The following is a 15,638-nucleotide window of genomic DNA, read 5'->3' as shown; positions in this document are numbered from 1 at the left end:
TTTTCCTGGGTCCCCGTGGGAGGAACTGGGCCATTGCAATGAGCTGTTATGTAACCCCCACCACGTGTCTTAATCCCCCCCCCCCCACGTGGAGGTGGCAGGAGTGCAGGGTGTGTGTGTGTGTGTGCCTCCTACGCAATCCCTTGTGGGAGGAAGGGAGGCAGTTGGGGAGCAGGGATATGGCCAGGTGTTTCTGGGGGTTGGTTCCTTGGCAGGGGGATGGGATGGGAAGGAGCATGGGGGGGGGTTACCCTCCTGTGTCTGTCTCACCCTTTGTCTTCTTTCTCCCTCCCCCAGATCTGGTCTGTTGGGCTCTGCCCTCCCCCCCAAACCCAGGCACCCCCTTCCCCACATGGCATTCCCCACTCCCCCCCACACACACCCATCCCACTCGGAGAGAAGGGCCAGTCCAGAGTTCTGGGTTCTGGGCCTGACCTGGTTCTGAGGCCCCCCCGATCAATAACCGGAGCCTCCATGCAACTGACAGAGAGGACGTGGGCTCCGATCCAGCCCCAGGGCAGGGAACGGGGCACGAGGTCTTTCCCCTCTAGGGGGACACCAGCTCTGATGCAGCCCCAGGTTGGGTTGGATTTTGGGGTGCCATTTGGGGTTCCATATGCATTTGGGGCTGTCAGGTGCGGTGACTTCTACCCCTCGTGAGCTACCTCCGCCCGTGCCTGTACTCCTCCCTCGCCACCCCTCAACAAGGTCCTGCTCCCAAATCTGTCTGGTGGGGATAGGAGGGGAGATGTCCCTTTCCCAGCAATCCCCCAACCTCTCTGGGCAGTGTCAGGGATTTGGTGGTGATGGGGGGCTGTCTCAAAGGATAAAACGGGGAGCTGCAGGAAGAGGTGCGGGTCATGGCAAAGAATATCTAAGCAGGCAGCTCGGGTGTGAATTATTGACAGGAAACCGGATCCATGGAGATTGTTGCGCCGTGGGCTGCTAAAACCAAAGGGGATGGGATTACATGGTGCAGGGGGGAGAACTGGGACAGTTGTCATATAGCAGGGATGCAGCCACCTCTGGGGTGGGGCAGCATCTCAGTGCTGGGTGAGCTGTCCCCATGCAGCATTATGTGCGGCCGTTCCCCAGCTGCCCCAACCCAGAGCTAGCTGCATCTCCGCACCGGACAAGTCATCCCCATGTGGTGTTATGTGCAGCTGTTCCCCAGCTGCCCTGCCCCAGAGCTGGCTGCATCTCTGCACCAGACAATCTGTCCCCGTGCAGTGTTATGTGCAGCTGCTCCCCAGCTTTCTTCCCCCTGTGGTGGCTGCAACTCGGCTTTGGGCTCCTTTTGGGGGATGGTAAATTGGTGCTGAGGTCTGTTTGATTTGCCCTTGCAGGCCCGCAGCACGGACAGTCTGGACAGGACGGGGGATGGGCCGCTCCGCCCTCTGGGGAACACAGCCGCCAGTGTCAAGGGGAAAGCTCCCAAGAGGTAAGCAAGGGGAGCCCTGTTCCGGGAGAGGCGTTCCTAGTGGTGAATGTGGCATGATGCGTGCCTGGCCCGTCCATGCAATTGGGGAGCAAGTGGGTTCTCTGCTGGGGTCCCCGTGAGCTGGACGGTCGCTGATGGGAGGGCAGGGCTCAGATCTCAGGCTCCCCTCTCGGGGGCACGTGTCCCATGGGAGTCCAGCTAGAGAAACAGACAATTAAAGGAACAATAGAAATGACAGCATCCTCTAATATCTGGGCTGAGATATAGCTCCAGGGGAAGGATGGGGCTATGTCTGGGTGCCAGGGGGTCCGAGGGGCTCAGGTATAGTGAGGGGCTGTGTCCGTGTCTGGGTGCTGGAAGGCTTGGAGGTCTGGGATATGGCGGGAGGGAGGGTATGTCTCGATGCTAGGGGTCCCAGGGCTGGGATATAGCCTGTGGGGAGGATGGGCTGTGTCTGGGTGCGAGGGAGTCCAGGGTGTTGGGGTATAGCGAGGGGATGGGGATGTCTTGGTGCCATTAAAGCTGGGATATTGGGCGGGGGAGGCGTGTCTAGGTGCTGGGGGTCCCAGGGCTGGGATATAGAGGGGCGCGTGTCTGGGTGCTGGGGGTTCCAGGGCTGGGATATAGAGGGGTGTGTGTTTAGGTGCTGGGGGTCCCAGGGCTGGGATATAGAGGGGCGTGTGTCTAGGTGCTGGGGGTCCCAGGGCTGGGATATAGAGGGGGGTGTCTGGGTGCTGGGGGGGTCCCAGGGCTGGGATATAGAAGGGGGCAGGGGAGACACTGGGCTCTGTCTTGCTGTTGGGTAGATGGCTGTTACCTGATTAGGGTGCTTGGGGTATTCTGGGGGTGCTGTATGCTGGGTGGTTGGAGTTTGGGATATAGCAACAGAATAGTGTTTTGTCTGCGGTCGGGGTCCCCGGTTGGGGAACTGCAGAGGGGGGATGGGTTCTGTGGGGGGTTGGGGGTCCCTGGTTGGGGTACAGCAGAAGGGAAATAGGTTCTGGGGGCTTGGGGTACAGCCAAGGGGGGATGGGTTCTGTAGGGGGTTGGAGGTCCCTGGTTGTCTATAGCAGAGGGTTGGGGTACCCAGTGCTGTGTGAGTATCAGGGTGTCAGGTTACTCTGTGCTACTTGGCTTACCATGTGGGGTTGGGTACCTCATGGTGAGTAGGATACCATGGGGTGTTGGTACCCCATGTTATCTGGGTATAGCGGTGTTGGGGTACCCTGCGGGTGGGTACCTTGTGCTGTCTGGGGTACAGCAGTGTTGGGGACACCGTGCTGTGTGTGGTATCGGGGGGTGGGTACCCCATGCTGTGTGCTATACTATGGGGGTAGGTACCCCGTGCTGTCTGGAGTACAGCAGTGTTTGGGTATCCCATGCTGTGTGGGGTACCATGGGGGTGGGTACCTGGTGCTGTGCGGGGTACAGCAGTGTTGGGGTATCCTGTGCTGTGTCGGGTACCATCGAAGTACAAACATAAGAATGGCCAGGCTGGGGCAGCCCCGTGTCCGGTGCCTGGCAGGGGCCTGGGCCAGGGGAACAGAGCAGGGCCAGGAGCATCCAGCCCCTGGCTGCCAGTCAGCGGCTCAGGGACAGCATGTGCCTGGCCCCTCCTCCAAGAACTTAGCTCGTTCTTTGAACCCTGTTACACTTTTGGCCCCCACCACATCCTCTGGCGGTGAGTTCCCCAGGCTGGCTGTGCGCTGAGTCCATCCTTCTGTTTGTCTGAAACCTGCTGTCTGGTAATTTCCCTGGATGCCCTTGGCCCGTGTTAGATGAAGGGGTAAATAACACCCCCCAGTCACTCCCTTCACCCCAGCCAGGCTTTTAGAGCCCCCTGGCCTACCCCCTCAATCCCTCTTTTCCAAGCTGAACAGTCCCAGGCCTTTGACTCTCTCCTTGTCCCCTGTTCCCTTTCCTGCACCTCACCCAGGTCTCTGCTCGGTGCTGGGTCTGGGTCTGGGTCTGCAGGCAGGCAGTGTCCCCGGGGTAGTGTCCCCAGGCGGTGTCTGTCATGGAGTCACGGGGCGATGCTCTGGAACTACTCCCTATGAAGCCAGTCAGGACTCTGGGGGAGTCTCCTCTCTCTGAGCAGACTGTCTCCAGGGCAAGAAGCTTCGACCTTCTCGGAGCATTCAGCATCCCCTTCCTCCCCGTGCGCTTCCCGCAGCGAGTCCACCTGGGCGGGGCTCCTGGGGAAGCCAGCGGGCCCTGCACCCCACCTCTTGCAGTCAGCAGTGACTCGCAGCCAGCCAGTAAAACAGGTTTATTATTCGTGTAGAACAGAACTTGTTAGCACAGAAATCAGTGACTTTCAGCCAAATCCATTTTGGGAGTCTTGGGCCAGATGCCCTGGATTCCCCCTCTTCCAGCCCCCCAAGTACACTCCCAGCTTCCAGCGACCCGACCTCAGACACCCCCGTTGCTCCTCCTTGTCTTTGTCTCGCTTCCGGGCCAAAGAGTCACCTGGTTGCATCCCCCTCCTGGTCTCAGGTTAGGAAGGGCACCGGTCATAGAAGGCAGCTGGAGCAGCTTCACCTGCCCAGAGGTTCTCAGCTAAAGTCATACACCCTATTCCCACCACCGAGGCATTGGTGCAGCACACAAGGAAACTGAGGCACACACAGTATTCATGCAAAACAGTAAAACTCACATTGGCTCACATAGAACATAACAAGAGAAAATTCCCACTTGGAGGCGATGTCCCCGGGCGGTGTCCGGGCCAGGTGCACCCGGGGTTCATACAGTGCCGGCGTTACAAGATTTTCTCTCAGATGATCTGTCCCTGTCCCAAGGGCTCGTGGTGCTGAGGCGTTTTCGCCTGCCGCTGCGCGGTGCGGGGATGTAGCAGAGAATGGCCCATGCGGATGCCTGGCTCTTGCTCAATCAAATGGGATTATTTAGAGTTGGATACCACAGCATGTTGGGGTAATCTGTGCTTTGAGGGGTACCATGAGGGGCTCGGGGTACCCAGTGCTGTGTGGGGTACAGCAGGGGTGGGATACAGTGGGTTGCTGAGTGAGGCACACTGGGGTACAGTGGGGACAGTGGGGGTGGAGTGTTGTGTGGGGTACAGCAGAGGTGGGATGCAGTATGGGGTGCAGCAGGTTGGGGAGCAGTGGGGTGCTGTGTGGGGTACAGTGGGGACAGTGGGAGTGGGGTACAGTGGGGTGCTGTGTGAGGCACACTGGGGTACAGTGGGGACAGCGGGGTGGGGTGCTGTGTGGGGTACAGTGGGGATGGGGTACAGTGGGGAGCTGTGGGGTGCAGCGGGGGTGGGGTGCTGTGTGGGGTACAGTGGGAGTGAGGTGCAGTGGGTTGCTCTCTGGGACACACTGGGGGCCAGTGGGGACAGCAGAGGTGTGGTGCTTTGTGGGATACAGCAGGGGTGGGGTGCTGTGTGGGGTACTGTGGGGGGCACACTGGGGGCCAGTGGGGTGAGTTACAGTGGGGTGTTGTATGGGGTGCACCAGGGGTGCGGGGCTTTGTGGGGTACAGCAGGGGTGGGGTGCTGTGTGGGGTGCAGCAGGGGTGGGGTGCTGTGGAGTGCTGTGTGGGGCGCACTGGGGTTCAGTGGGGTGTCCTTTCCCCCCAGGCTGTCCATCACCCGAGCCCATTTCCCCAAGCTGGCTGATTGCGCCCACTTCCACTACGAGGCCGTGGACTTTGGACACATCCAGGTGAGCGACCGCCGTGCCTTGCCCGGGGAGCCCCAGTCCCAGATGCCTGGATCCCCCCTCCTGTACCCCCCCCCGCCGCCCATAGAGCCCTCTTCCCAGACTCCCGGGTCCCATCTGGGAAATCCTCTTCCCAGGTGCTTTCTGGGTGAGGATGGCTGATCACCCGGATGCCTGGGTCCAATTTGGGGGGCTTTTCTGATTGCCTGGGTCCCATGCACAGGGACAGGTGGGGGTCATCTCCCAGACAGCTGGGTCCTTGGGGAGGTGGGTGCGTCTCGTGGCCGCAGGGCTCCTGCTGGAGCAGGAACTGGGGAGGGCTGGCCAGACATTGGGTCCCAATGGGGATCAGATGCGGGTTTGGGGACTTGAACTCCCGGACAGTTGGGTTCTCTCCTGGGGTGAGAGACGACATTCAGGGGATCTGGGCTGAGCCTGCACCAAGTGATGCCTGGGTCCCACAGGGGCACCTCTCACTCGCTGTGTGCCCACAGCTCCTGCTGGCCTCCGAGCAAGGGGAGGGGCTGCCCAGTACCCTGGGGGACAGGGAGCTACTCTTCATCGTCCAGGTCACCTGCCGGGTGAGTGCCCCCCCCCCCAACCCTCCCTTCCCAATCTTCCCCAGGGCCCCCCTTCCTGGACCCCCCATTCCCAACTCAGGTCCCTCCTCTCCAGCTTGGGGTCCCCTCTGCCATGCCAACTACTGTGGGGGAGAGGGGACCCCTGAACCCCCAGACCTGCCCCCTCCCCTTTCCCCTGCAGTCCTCCCTTGGTCCATCCTCTTGTGCCCCACAGTGGCACCCCCACACTGTGCCACTGCTCCCCACTTTCCTTCTTTAGACCCCCCCCAGATCCACCCCCCTCTCTGTCCTCAGCTGCCCCAGCACCTCCCAGCCCCACCTCACCAGTGTGTCCCCCACCCCCCGAGCACCGACACCCCTCCCCCGCTGACATCCCGCTTTGCCTCCTGGCCCCCAGGGGAAGACATGGCCTGTTCACCGCAGCTACGAGGAGTTCTGCAGGCTGGACGGGCACCTGCACTGCTGCATCTTCGACCGCCGCTTCTCCCAGCTGCCCGAGCTGCCACCGCCCTGCCAGGCCCGGGGACAGGCTGAGGTGAGTCATGGGGGGCGCTGGGCAGAGCTTGTGGGAGATGCTGTGCGGCTGTTCCCGGGCTGCCCCACCCCAGAGGTGGCTGCATTTCAGTGCCAGGCAAGCCGTCCCCGGACAGCATTATGTGCAGCTGTTCCCCAGCTGCCCCGCCCCAGAGATGGCTGAATCTCAGCACCAGGCGAGCCGTCACTGTGGGGCAGACATGAGGGGAGTGGTTGCTAGGCCCTGATTCTGCTCCTGTCTCTCAGATGCTGGCCCCTGTCCTGCGGCAGTACCTGGAGAAGCTCTCGGCCATTGTGGACAGCAACATTAACTGCGGGCCTGTCCTCACCTGGATGGAGGTGAGATGGGGTGTTGGGGGGGGGGGGGGGGGGGAGAAACTGTAGGGGCTGTCCAGCACGGGCCCCTTTCCTCCCATCCCCCGTCAGACCCATGGGCCCATCCCACCCAACATCCGCCCCCACACCAGCCCCGGCCCTATCCAGGCCGGTAACCCCACAGACCCCCATCAGACCCATGGCCCATCCCCCCAGGCATTCCCACCCCCCAATCAGACCCATGAGCCCGTCCAGCCCTGCACCTGTCCCCCCATCAGACCCACAGCCCCTCCCACCCTCCCCCCTGCCAATCAGACTTACAGTCCCCCAGCCCTGTATCCCTCCCATCAGACCTATAGCCCATCCAGCCCAGTATCCACCCCACCCCTGATCACCTATAGCCCCCTCCCCCAGATCAGATCCACGCCCCATCCAGGCTGCCCCTTGCCACGTGCTCACTCTTGCACCTCCTCTGTTGCAGATCGATAATCATGGCAACCGGCTGCTGGTGAACGAGGAGGCCTCGATCAACGTTCCGGCCATTGCGGCCGCCCACGTCATCAAGCGCTACACGGCCCAGGCCCCTGACGAGCTGTCCTTCGAGGTGGGGTGTGGGGGGGCCCCAGAGCCCCCTCCCCCTCCGGCTGGGGCACTGTCCTGGGGAAGCTCACAGCCCCAGAGCCCCCTCTCCCAAGATGGGGCACTGTCCTGGGGAAGCTCACAGTCTCAGAGCCCCCCTCCCCAGATGGGACACTGTCCTGGGGAAGCTCAGTCCCAGAGCCCCCTCTCCCCAGATGGGACACTGTCCTGGGGAAGCTCACAGCACCGGAGCCCTTTCCCCTGCCCCAGCTGGGGCACTGCCTGGGGAAGCTCACATCCCCAGAGCCCCTTCCTGTCCAGCTGTGGCACTGCCCTGGGGAATCTCACAGCCCCAGAGCCCCCTCTGGGGCACTGCTCTGTGGGGCTGGGGGCCCCCTGACTGTCTCTCTGCTCAGCGCAGGTTGGGGACATTGTGTCAGTAATCGACATGCCCCCCAAGGAGGAGGTCAGCTGGTGGCGAGGAAAGCACGGCTTCCAGGTGAGTGTGGAGGTTGGGGAGGGTCTGCAGGGGGGGCTCCTCACTGGGCATTGCACCCTCATGCTCGGGTCACTGGGGGGGCTCCATGGGAGAGCTGGAGGCATGGGGGGGTGGGAATGCAGGGTGGGGGGCAGCTCGGGGTGTGTGGGGTCACAGCTCCGGCTGAGCTGCCCCCCCCCTGCGCCCTGGGGTCTGGGCAGTGTCCAGTCCCTGGTCCTGGCACTGGGTCTCCCCAGCACGTACCCCATGGCTGACTTTCCCCACCACGGCAGTGAGTCCCCATGGCCCAGCTGCCTGGCACCAGCTGTCTTGGAACAGGGGCAGGCCTGCCTGGGGAGTCACAGAATCATAGAATATCAGGGTTGGAAGGGACCTCAGGAGGTCATCTAGTCCAACCCCCTGCTCAAAGCAGGACCAATCTCCAACTAAATCATCCCAGCCAGGGCTTCATCAAGCCTGACCTTAAAAACCTCTAAGGAAGGTGATTCCACCACCTCCCTAGGTAACCCATTCCAGTGCTTCACCACCCTCCTTGTGAAAAAGTTTTTCCTAATATCCAACGTAAACCTCCCCCACTGCAACTTGAGACCATTACTTCTTGTTCTGTCATCTGTTACCACTGAAAACTGTCTAGATCCATCCTCTTTGGAACCCCCTTTCAGGTAGTTGAAAGCAGCTGTCAAATCCCCCCTCATTCTTCTCTTCTGCAGACTAAACAATCCCAGTTCCCTCAGCCTCTCCTCATAAATCATGTGCTCCAGCCCCCTAAGCATTTTTGTTGCCCTCCGCCGAACTCTTTCCAATTTTTCCACATCCTTCTTGTAGTGTGGGGCCCAAAACTGGACACAGTACTCCAGATGAGGCCTCGTTTAGAGGGGAATGATCATGTCCCTCAATCTGCTGGCAATGCCCCTACTTATACAGCCCAAAATGCCGTTAGCCTTCTTGGCAATAAGGGGACACTGTTGACTCATATCCAGCTTCTCGTCCACTTTAACCCCTAGGTCCTTTTCTGCAGAACTGCTTCCTAGACATTCGGTCCCTACTCTCTAACAGTGAATGGGATTCTTCCATCCTAAGTGCAGGACTCTGCACTTGTCCTTGTTGAACCTCATCAGATTTCTTTTGGCCCAATCCTCTAATTTGTCTAGGTCCCTCTGTACCCTAGCCCTACTCTCCAGCATATCTACCACTCCTCCCAGTTTAGTGTCATCTGCAAACTTGCTGAGGGTGCAGTCCATGCCATCCGCCAGATCATTAATGAAGATATTGAACAAAACCGGCCCCAGGACCAACCCTTGGGGCACTCCGCTTGATACCGGCTGCCAACTAGACATGGAGCCATTGATCACTACCCGTTGAGCCCGACGATCTAGCCAGCTATCTATCCACCTTACAGTCCATTCATCCAGCCCATACTTCTTTAACTTGCCGGCAAGAATACTGTGGGAGACCGTTTCGAAAGCTTTGCTAAAGTTAAGGAATAACACGTCACGTGGGATTAACCATTGCTCACAACTGCCCGGGTGGACACTTGCCATCTGCACTGCAGGTGGCTGGCCCCAAGGAGGCGAACCCACTTAGCAAGGGAACGAAGCTAAACCGAATTCAGGCTGCTTCAGTTTGGGAGGAAGAACTGAATGCGGTTTAACTAGGGCTTGTTCTACACTGAAAACTGATCCCGGCACAGCTACCTCAGTCTGGGGTGTCAGATCTCCCCACCCCAGGGCCAGAGCAGTGTAGACACAGCTGTGTCGACAGAGGAGGGCTCCCATCGGCGTGCCGTGCTGGGTGTGTATGTATGCGCGCACTTGCAGAAGAGCCTCTATTGGCGTAGGCTGCATCTACACTGGGAGCTCTGCTGGCAGAGGATCTGTCATAGCCATTGATACACAGGAACGGGCATCCAGATTTGCGGGTGGTGGGTTAATTTGGATTCAGTGTTGATGGGTTAATTTGGATTTGCTGCTGTTGGGTTAATCAGGATTCGCAGTTAAAGTGGTTTAGGAAAGGAAATCTGGATTCACTGGTGATGGGTTAATACAGATTCATTGTTAAAGTGGATTAGAAAAGGAAATCCAGATTTGCTGTTGGTGAGGTAATATACATTCACTATAGTTGGGTTAATCCAGATTCACTGTTGGTGGGTCAATCCAGATTTGCCAGGAAAATGAATTAGGAAAGAAATCCAGATTCACTGGTGGTGGGTTAATCCAGATTTGGTGTTAAAGTGGATTAATTAAATGGCGGTGTGGACGTTGTGATGGAGTCACAGGCCTGATGCACCAGACCTGCTCTGTATGCAGCCAGCCAGGCCTCTTGGGTGGCGTGACTCCCCTCAGGGCACGCTGTCCAGGGCAAGGAGCTGTGGCCTTCCTGGTCTGACCTCGGAGCATCCAGCAACCCTGTTCACACCATACACTTCCCCTTGGCGGGTCCAGCTGGACGGGACCCCTGAGGAAACCAGAGAGCCCTGCATCCCCACTCTGCAGCCAGCGGGTAACACAGAAGGTTTATTAGTCGACAGGAACACAGTGTAGAACAGAGCTTGTTAGCACAGAAATCAGTGACTGTCAGCAAAGTCTATTTTGGGGGGGTCCCTTGGCTGGATTTCCTGGACTCCCTCCTCTCTGAGTCGCCCACAGCCGACTGCCCAGCTGCCAGCGACCCGAGCTCCTGGTCCTTATCTCGCTTCCCGGGCAAAGTATCACCTGGTGGCATCCCCCTCCTGGGTCTAAAGTTACAAAGGGCACTGGCCATAGCATATGTGCAGGCAGCTGGAGCCACATCACCTGCTCCGAGGGTCTCAGCAAAAGTCACACACCCTTATTTCCACCTCCTAGGCATTGGTGCAATACACAGGGAAACTGAGGCACACACACTATTCATGCAAAACAGTAAGACTCACATAGGCTCATGTACAACATAACCAGGAGGAAAACCCCATTTAGTCACAATGTTCTTCCGAATGGGAGTGGGCAGCATCTGGGTGAGTGTCACTCCCTTTGGAAGTGGATTAGGAAGACCGCTGCCATTGGGAAGCTAAGCATCCACCCAGGGGTTTAATTCAGTTTAAGGAACGCACCTTGAGTTCACTCCTTTGGCTGCTCTGGATTCAGCCCTGGGGTCCATCGTGTCACATGGACAGATCCCCAGGCCATCCAGGGGGCGGGGCAGGAATTCACCACACAGGACGGGGGAGTGTCTCTCTCAGGGTTGCCTAGGGGGATCCCCCTGTAACAAAGCGGCCTTTGGTGGGACACTACTGAGAGTATCAATTCAGGACAAACTGCTTAGAGCAGGGCAGTTACAGCCCAAGGCTGGGTTTCCTTTGCTACTAAGGCACAGCAAACCAGCCCAACAGAGAGGACTTCGGTTTCACCCCACTGGCTAACCAGAAGTCATACAAGCAATTCCCTCAGACACTCTGGTTTCCCAGTATCACCACCAGCACCACTCCTTATGGGGATGATTGGTTATGAAAACCAACACCCCAGTAAAAGAAAAAAGGTTCTCCCGATCCCAAAGGCCCAAGCCCCAGACCTAGGTCAATATACCAGTCAGATTTTACCCACAAATCACGCTGTTGCCAATCCTTTAGAATCTAAAATCTAAAGGTTTATTCATAAAAAGAAAGAAATATAGATGAGAGTTAAAACTGGTTAAATGGAATCGATTACATACAGTAATGGCAAAGTTCTTGGTTCAGGCTTGTAGCAGTGATGGAATAAACTGCTGGCGTAAGTTAAGTCTCTGGAGTACAGCCACAGCTTGGATGGGTCATTCAGTCCTTTGTTCAGAGCTTCAGTTTGTAGCAAAGTTCCTCCAGAGGTAAGAAGCAGGATTGAAGACAAAATGGAGACTATGCAGCTGCCTTTTATAGTCTCTTGCCATGTGGCCTGTGCTTCCTTTGTTTTAAACACAAGCTGCCCAGCACATGGCTTGGAAGCCTTCGAGTCCTCTCCATAGGCAAGTCCCTGCCTGCCTTGCTGAGTCATAAGGTGTATCTGCCTTCTCTCAATGGGTCAGTTGTGTAACTGATGGTCCTTAATGGGCCATCAAGCAGGCTAGGCAGTGCTGATGCCAAACTGTCTGGGGTGTCACCCAGAAGCATAGCACAAGTTTGAAATACAGACAGTATAGAGCCAATACTTATAACTTTAAATACAAAAATGATACATGCATACTGATAGCATAATCATATCCAGCACATCATAACCATTCCATAGACACCTTACTTGACCTCCTCCGTACAAGATTTGGTAGCACTATAGGCCCTTGGTTGCAACAATGATCTATACGGTCACAGTTCATGTCAATAAGGTCACACCTCCATGTTCAGCTATTGGGGGTGGGGCAGTGGATCCTGACCCCATCTGTCTATCTCGCCAGGTCGGTTTCTTCCCCAGCGAGTGTGTTGAGCTCTTCCCGGACCGCCTGGCGCCAGAGCTCAAAGCAGGTGATGCCTGGGCCCCGCAGCTGGGGTACTGCTCCCCCACAAAGAGGGGCCCTGGGGACTTGGGGGGGTAGGGATCAGGGTGTTTAGGGGAAGACAGGGTGAGGGGCACAGGAGTATGGGGGATATGGGGAAGGTGGGCTGGGGGCAGGGACTTGGGAGGAAATAGGGTGTTGGGGTAAGGGAGGGTGGGGTAAGGGGTGCTGGGTTGTGGGGGTAAAGAGGGGGTGGGGTGTAGGGGTAGGGCAGGGAGTGTGGAGGTACGGAGGGGACAGAGTAGGGGTATGGCAGGGGCGGTGGGGTGTGGGGGTATGGAGGGGATGGGGTGCAGGGATGTGGTAAGGGGGTGTTGGGGTACGGAGGGGACGGTGTGGGGTTATGGAGGGGATGGGATATAGGGGCAAGGCAGGGGACACTGGGGTGTCAGGGTACGGCGTGGATGGGGTGCAGGGGTTGGGTAAGGGGGTGTTGGAATGTGGGAGCATCCTTTCCCCCCAGCTGGGGTCTCCCCTGGGACTCCGGGGTCTCTCTGGCACTGTGCAGCATGTCTTGGGCTCTGGTGCTCAGCAGGGCCAGCCCATGTCTGCTCCATGGAGAGGTGACCCAGGGTGACCCTGTGCTGGGGCGGGGGATGGGGAGGGGCGGAGCTCTGTCTCCACCATCCCAACACCATTTCTTCCCCTCTGTTACCCCCAACAGACACAGACGGGACGGGCGCCAGCATCCCTGGGGTCCTCACACCTCAGGGGCCCCTCTCCCCCACATTGGGTAAGTACAGTACAGCTGGCACAGGGGTCCTAAATAAGGGAGGCAGGGGGAAACACTACAATATCATTCTGACCCCAGAGCTGGCTGCATCCCAGCACTGGGTGAGCTATCCCCATGCGACATTATATACAGCTGTTCCCACCTGCCCCGCCCCAGAGATGGCTGTGTCCCAGCACAGAGTGAGCCATCCCCATGTGGTGTTATGTGTGGTTGTTCCTGTTCACCTACCCCAGAGGTGGCTGCGTCCCAGTGCTAGGCGAATCATCCCCGTGTGGATTTATGTGCGTCTGTTCCCGACTGCTCTGCCCCAGAGGTGGCTGTGTCCCAACACTGGGCGAGCTGTACCTGTGTAGTGATGTGTGCGGCTTTTGCTAGCTGCGCCACCCGAGGTGGCTGTATCCCAGCACCAGGAGAACGGTCCCCGTGAGGTGTTATGTGCACCTGTTTCCGGATGCCCGGTATCAGAGGGGTAGCCATGTTAGTCTGGATCTGTAAAAAGCAACAAAGAGTCCTGTGGCACCTTATAGATTAACAGAAGTATTGGAGCATAAGCTTTCGTGGGTGAATACCCACTTCACCAGACGCACGTGGTGGAAATTTCCAGAGGTAGGTATAAATATGCAGGCAAGAATCAGTCTAGAGATGCCCCAACCCAGAGGTGGCTGTGTCCCGGCCCCAAGCAAGCTGTCTCCATGTGGTTTTATGTGTGCCTGTTCCCGGCTGCCCCACTCCGGAGGAGACTGTGTTCCAGCGCCGGGCGAGCTGTCCCCATGCGGTGTTATGTGCGGCTGTTCTCAACTGCCCTGCCCCAGAGGTGGCTGTGTCCCAGTACCAAATGAGTCGTCCCCGTGTGTTGTTACATGCATCAGTTCCACTCTGCCCTGCCCCAGTGTTGGCTGTGTCCCACCACCAGGACAGCTGTCGCCAGCAATTTGAGCTCTGGTCAAGTGAAAAATTCTTTGTGTAGCTGTTCCCGGCTGCCCCACCCGAGAGGTGGCTGTGTTCCTGGGCCAGGAGAACTGTCCCTGTAAGGCGTAATGTGTGGCTGTTCCCGGCTGCCCCACCCAAGAGGTGGCTGTGTCCTAGGGCCTGGAGAACTATCCCTTTAAGGCGTTATGTGTGGCTGTTCCCAGCTGCCCTGCCCCAGAGGTGGCTCCGTCACTGTGCCGGGCGAGCTCTCCCCTTGTGGTGTTATGTGCAGATCTTCGCAGCTGCCCCACTCCGTAGGTGGCTGCGTCCCAGTGCCAGACGAGCTGTCCCCGTGTGGTGGCATGTGATGCTGTTCCCGGCCGGCCCATCCCAGAGATGTCTGCATATCAATGCTGGACGAGCTGTCCCCATGTGGTGGCTGTCACGGACTCACAGGTCGTGCCCATTCTTGGCCCTGTACGGTCTCTGGGGGGAACCCCCTTCAATGTGACAGCCCTTCTCGGGGGTGCACTCTCTCTCGGGGGTTAAGCCCTTCCGCCGCCTGGAATCGCACCTCTCTGAGCCTTAGCACATTTGTCCCTCGCCGTGGGCCCCCTCAGGGAGGCCACTTGCTCTGGACCCCCGGGGCCTCCAGTCCCAGAGGGAATAATGCCACCCTGCTCACTAGACCAGAGCGACTCTCAGCCAGCGTAAAACAGGAGGGTTTATTGAGCGTCTGAACACAGCACAGGAAACTCAGGGCCCTTAGGCCTGGCCTCGCTCAGCACAGTACATCTAAGGCCTGGTCTACACTGGGGGGGGAGGGGTATGTCGATGTATGATACGCAACTTCAGCTGAAGTCGACATATCTTATTCCGACTTACCTCCCGTCCTCACAGCGCGGGATCGACGGCTGCGTCTCCCCTGTTGACTCTGCTACCGCTGCTCGCTCCAGTGGAGTTCCGGAGTCGACGGGGAGCGCGTTCGGGGATCGATATATCGCGTCTTAGTGAGAGGCGATATATTGATCCCCAATAAATCAATCGCTACCCGCCGATACGGCGGGTAGTCTGGACATACCCTAAGTCTCCCCTGCATCCAGGTGGGCTCTGCCTGCTCTCTCCTCCCACCCCAGAGATCCCCTGCTTCCAGCTGGGCATCTATCACCTGCCTCCAAGCCCTGCCTCTGTCCTTTGTCTTTTGTCCAGGTAAACAGGGTTGCCTGGGCCTCCTCTCCTCTCAGCCTCTCCTCTCAGCCCTCCATTGTACCCCTCTGGCTGGAACCGGCTGGTCAGCTGACCAGGGTTCTCTCTCTGCAGGCCATTGTCTCCCACTGGCCAGAACCAGCTATGGCATCTGAGCTAGGCCTCCTGGTCACCAGATCACCAGCCGCTGGCGTATCCATTCTCCTGGTCATTGGCCGGGGTCCCAAGTTCCATCGCTGGTCCTCTGTAACATCAAACTCCCTCTCCCATCACCTCATTAAACCAGTAACACCCAGGGAAACTGAGTCCCACCCCCTCTGCATGCAAACCATTGAAAAAAACATGACAAAGTGGGGGATTTTCACATCTCTCCCCCCTTCAAGTCTGAACTTAGCCAGTGATCTGGGGAAGTTCAGGGCCCCCACCCCGTGATAAAGCATCGGCTATAACATTGGCACTCCCCCTCACATGGACCACCTCCATGTCATAACCCTGGAGGAGCAGGCTCCATCTCAGCAGCTTGGCATTAGCCCCTTTCATTTGGTGCAGCCACGTCAGGGGCGAATGGTCAGTGTACACAGTGAAGCGCCGCCCAAATAGATATGGCTGCAGCTTTTTAAGTGCCCACTCCATGGCCAGGCATTCCTTCTCTATGGCCGCATAGTGCTGC

General features: G+C 58.1%; 1 protein-coding gene across 4 annotated transcripts in view; it reads left to right on the top strand.

Annotated features, from left to right (window-relative positions):
- Positions 1 to 15,638, top strand: part of ARHGAP33 (Rho GTPase activating protein 33) — a 52,300-nt gene that overhangs the window by 8,088 nt on the left and 28,574 nt on the right. For 3 of the 4 annotated variants that reach the window (XM_054011344.1, XM_054011342.1, XM_054011345.1), the window contains 9 exons: positions 1,347 to 1,441; positions 5,040 to 5,124; positions 5,586 to 5,702; positions 6,100 to 6,237; positions 6,483 to 6,575; positions 7,033 to 7,155; positions 7,552 to 7,629; positions 12,022 to 12,088; positions 12,785 to 12,853. In XM_054011344.1, coding sequence (XP_053867319.1) covers positions 1,347 to 1,441; positions 5,040 to 5,124; positions 5,586 to 5,702; positions 6,100 to 6,237; positions 6,483 to 6,575; positions 7,033 to 7,155; positions 7,552 to 7,629; positions 12,022 to 12,088; positions 12,785 to 12,853 — 865 coding nt within the window. The remainder of the gene's footprint in view (positions 1 to 1,346; positions 1,442 to 5,039; positions 5,125 to 5,585; positions 5,703 to 6,099; positions 6,238 to 6,482; positions 6,576 to 7,032; positions 7,156 to 7,551; positions 7,630 to 12,021; positions 12,089 to 12,784; positions 12,854 to 15,638) is intronic. The other variant, XM_054011343.1, reaches the window with a different exon arrangement.

Source organism: Malaclemys terrapin, chromosome 21 (genome assembly GCF_027887155.1).
Source record: "Malaclemys terrapin pileata isolate rMalTer1 chromosome 21, rMalTer1.hap1, whole genome shotgun sequence".
Lineage (NCBI taxonomy): Eukaryota > Metazoa > Chordata > Testudines > Emydidae > Malaclemys > Malaclemys terrapin.
This window is presented reverse-complemented; position numbering and strand designations above follow the sequence as displayed.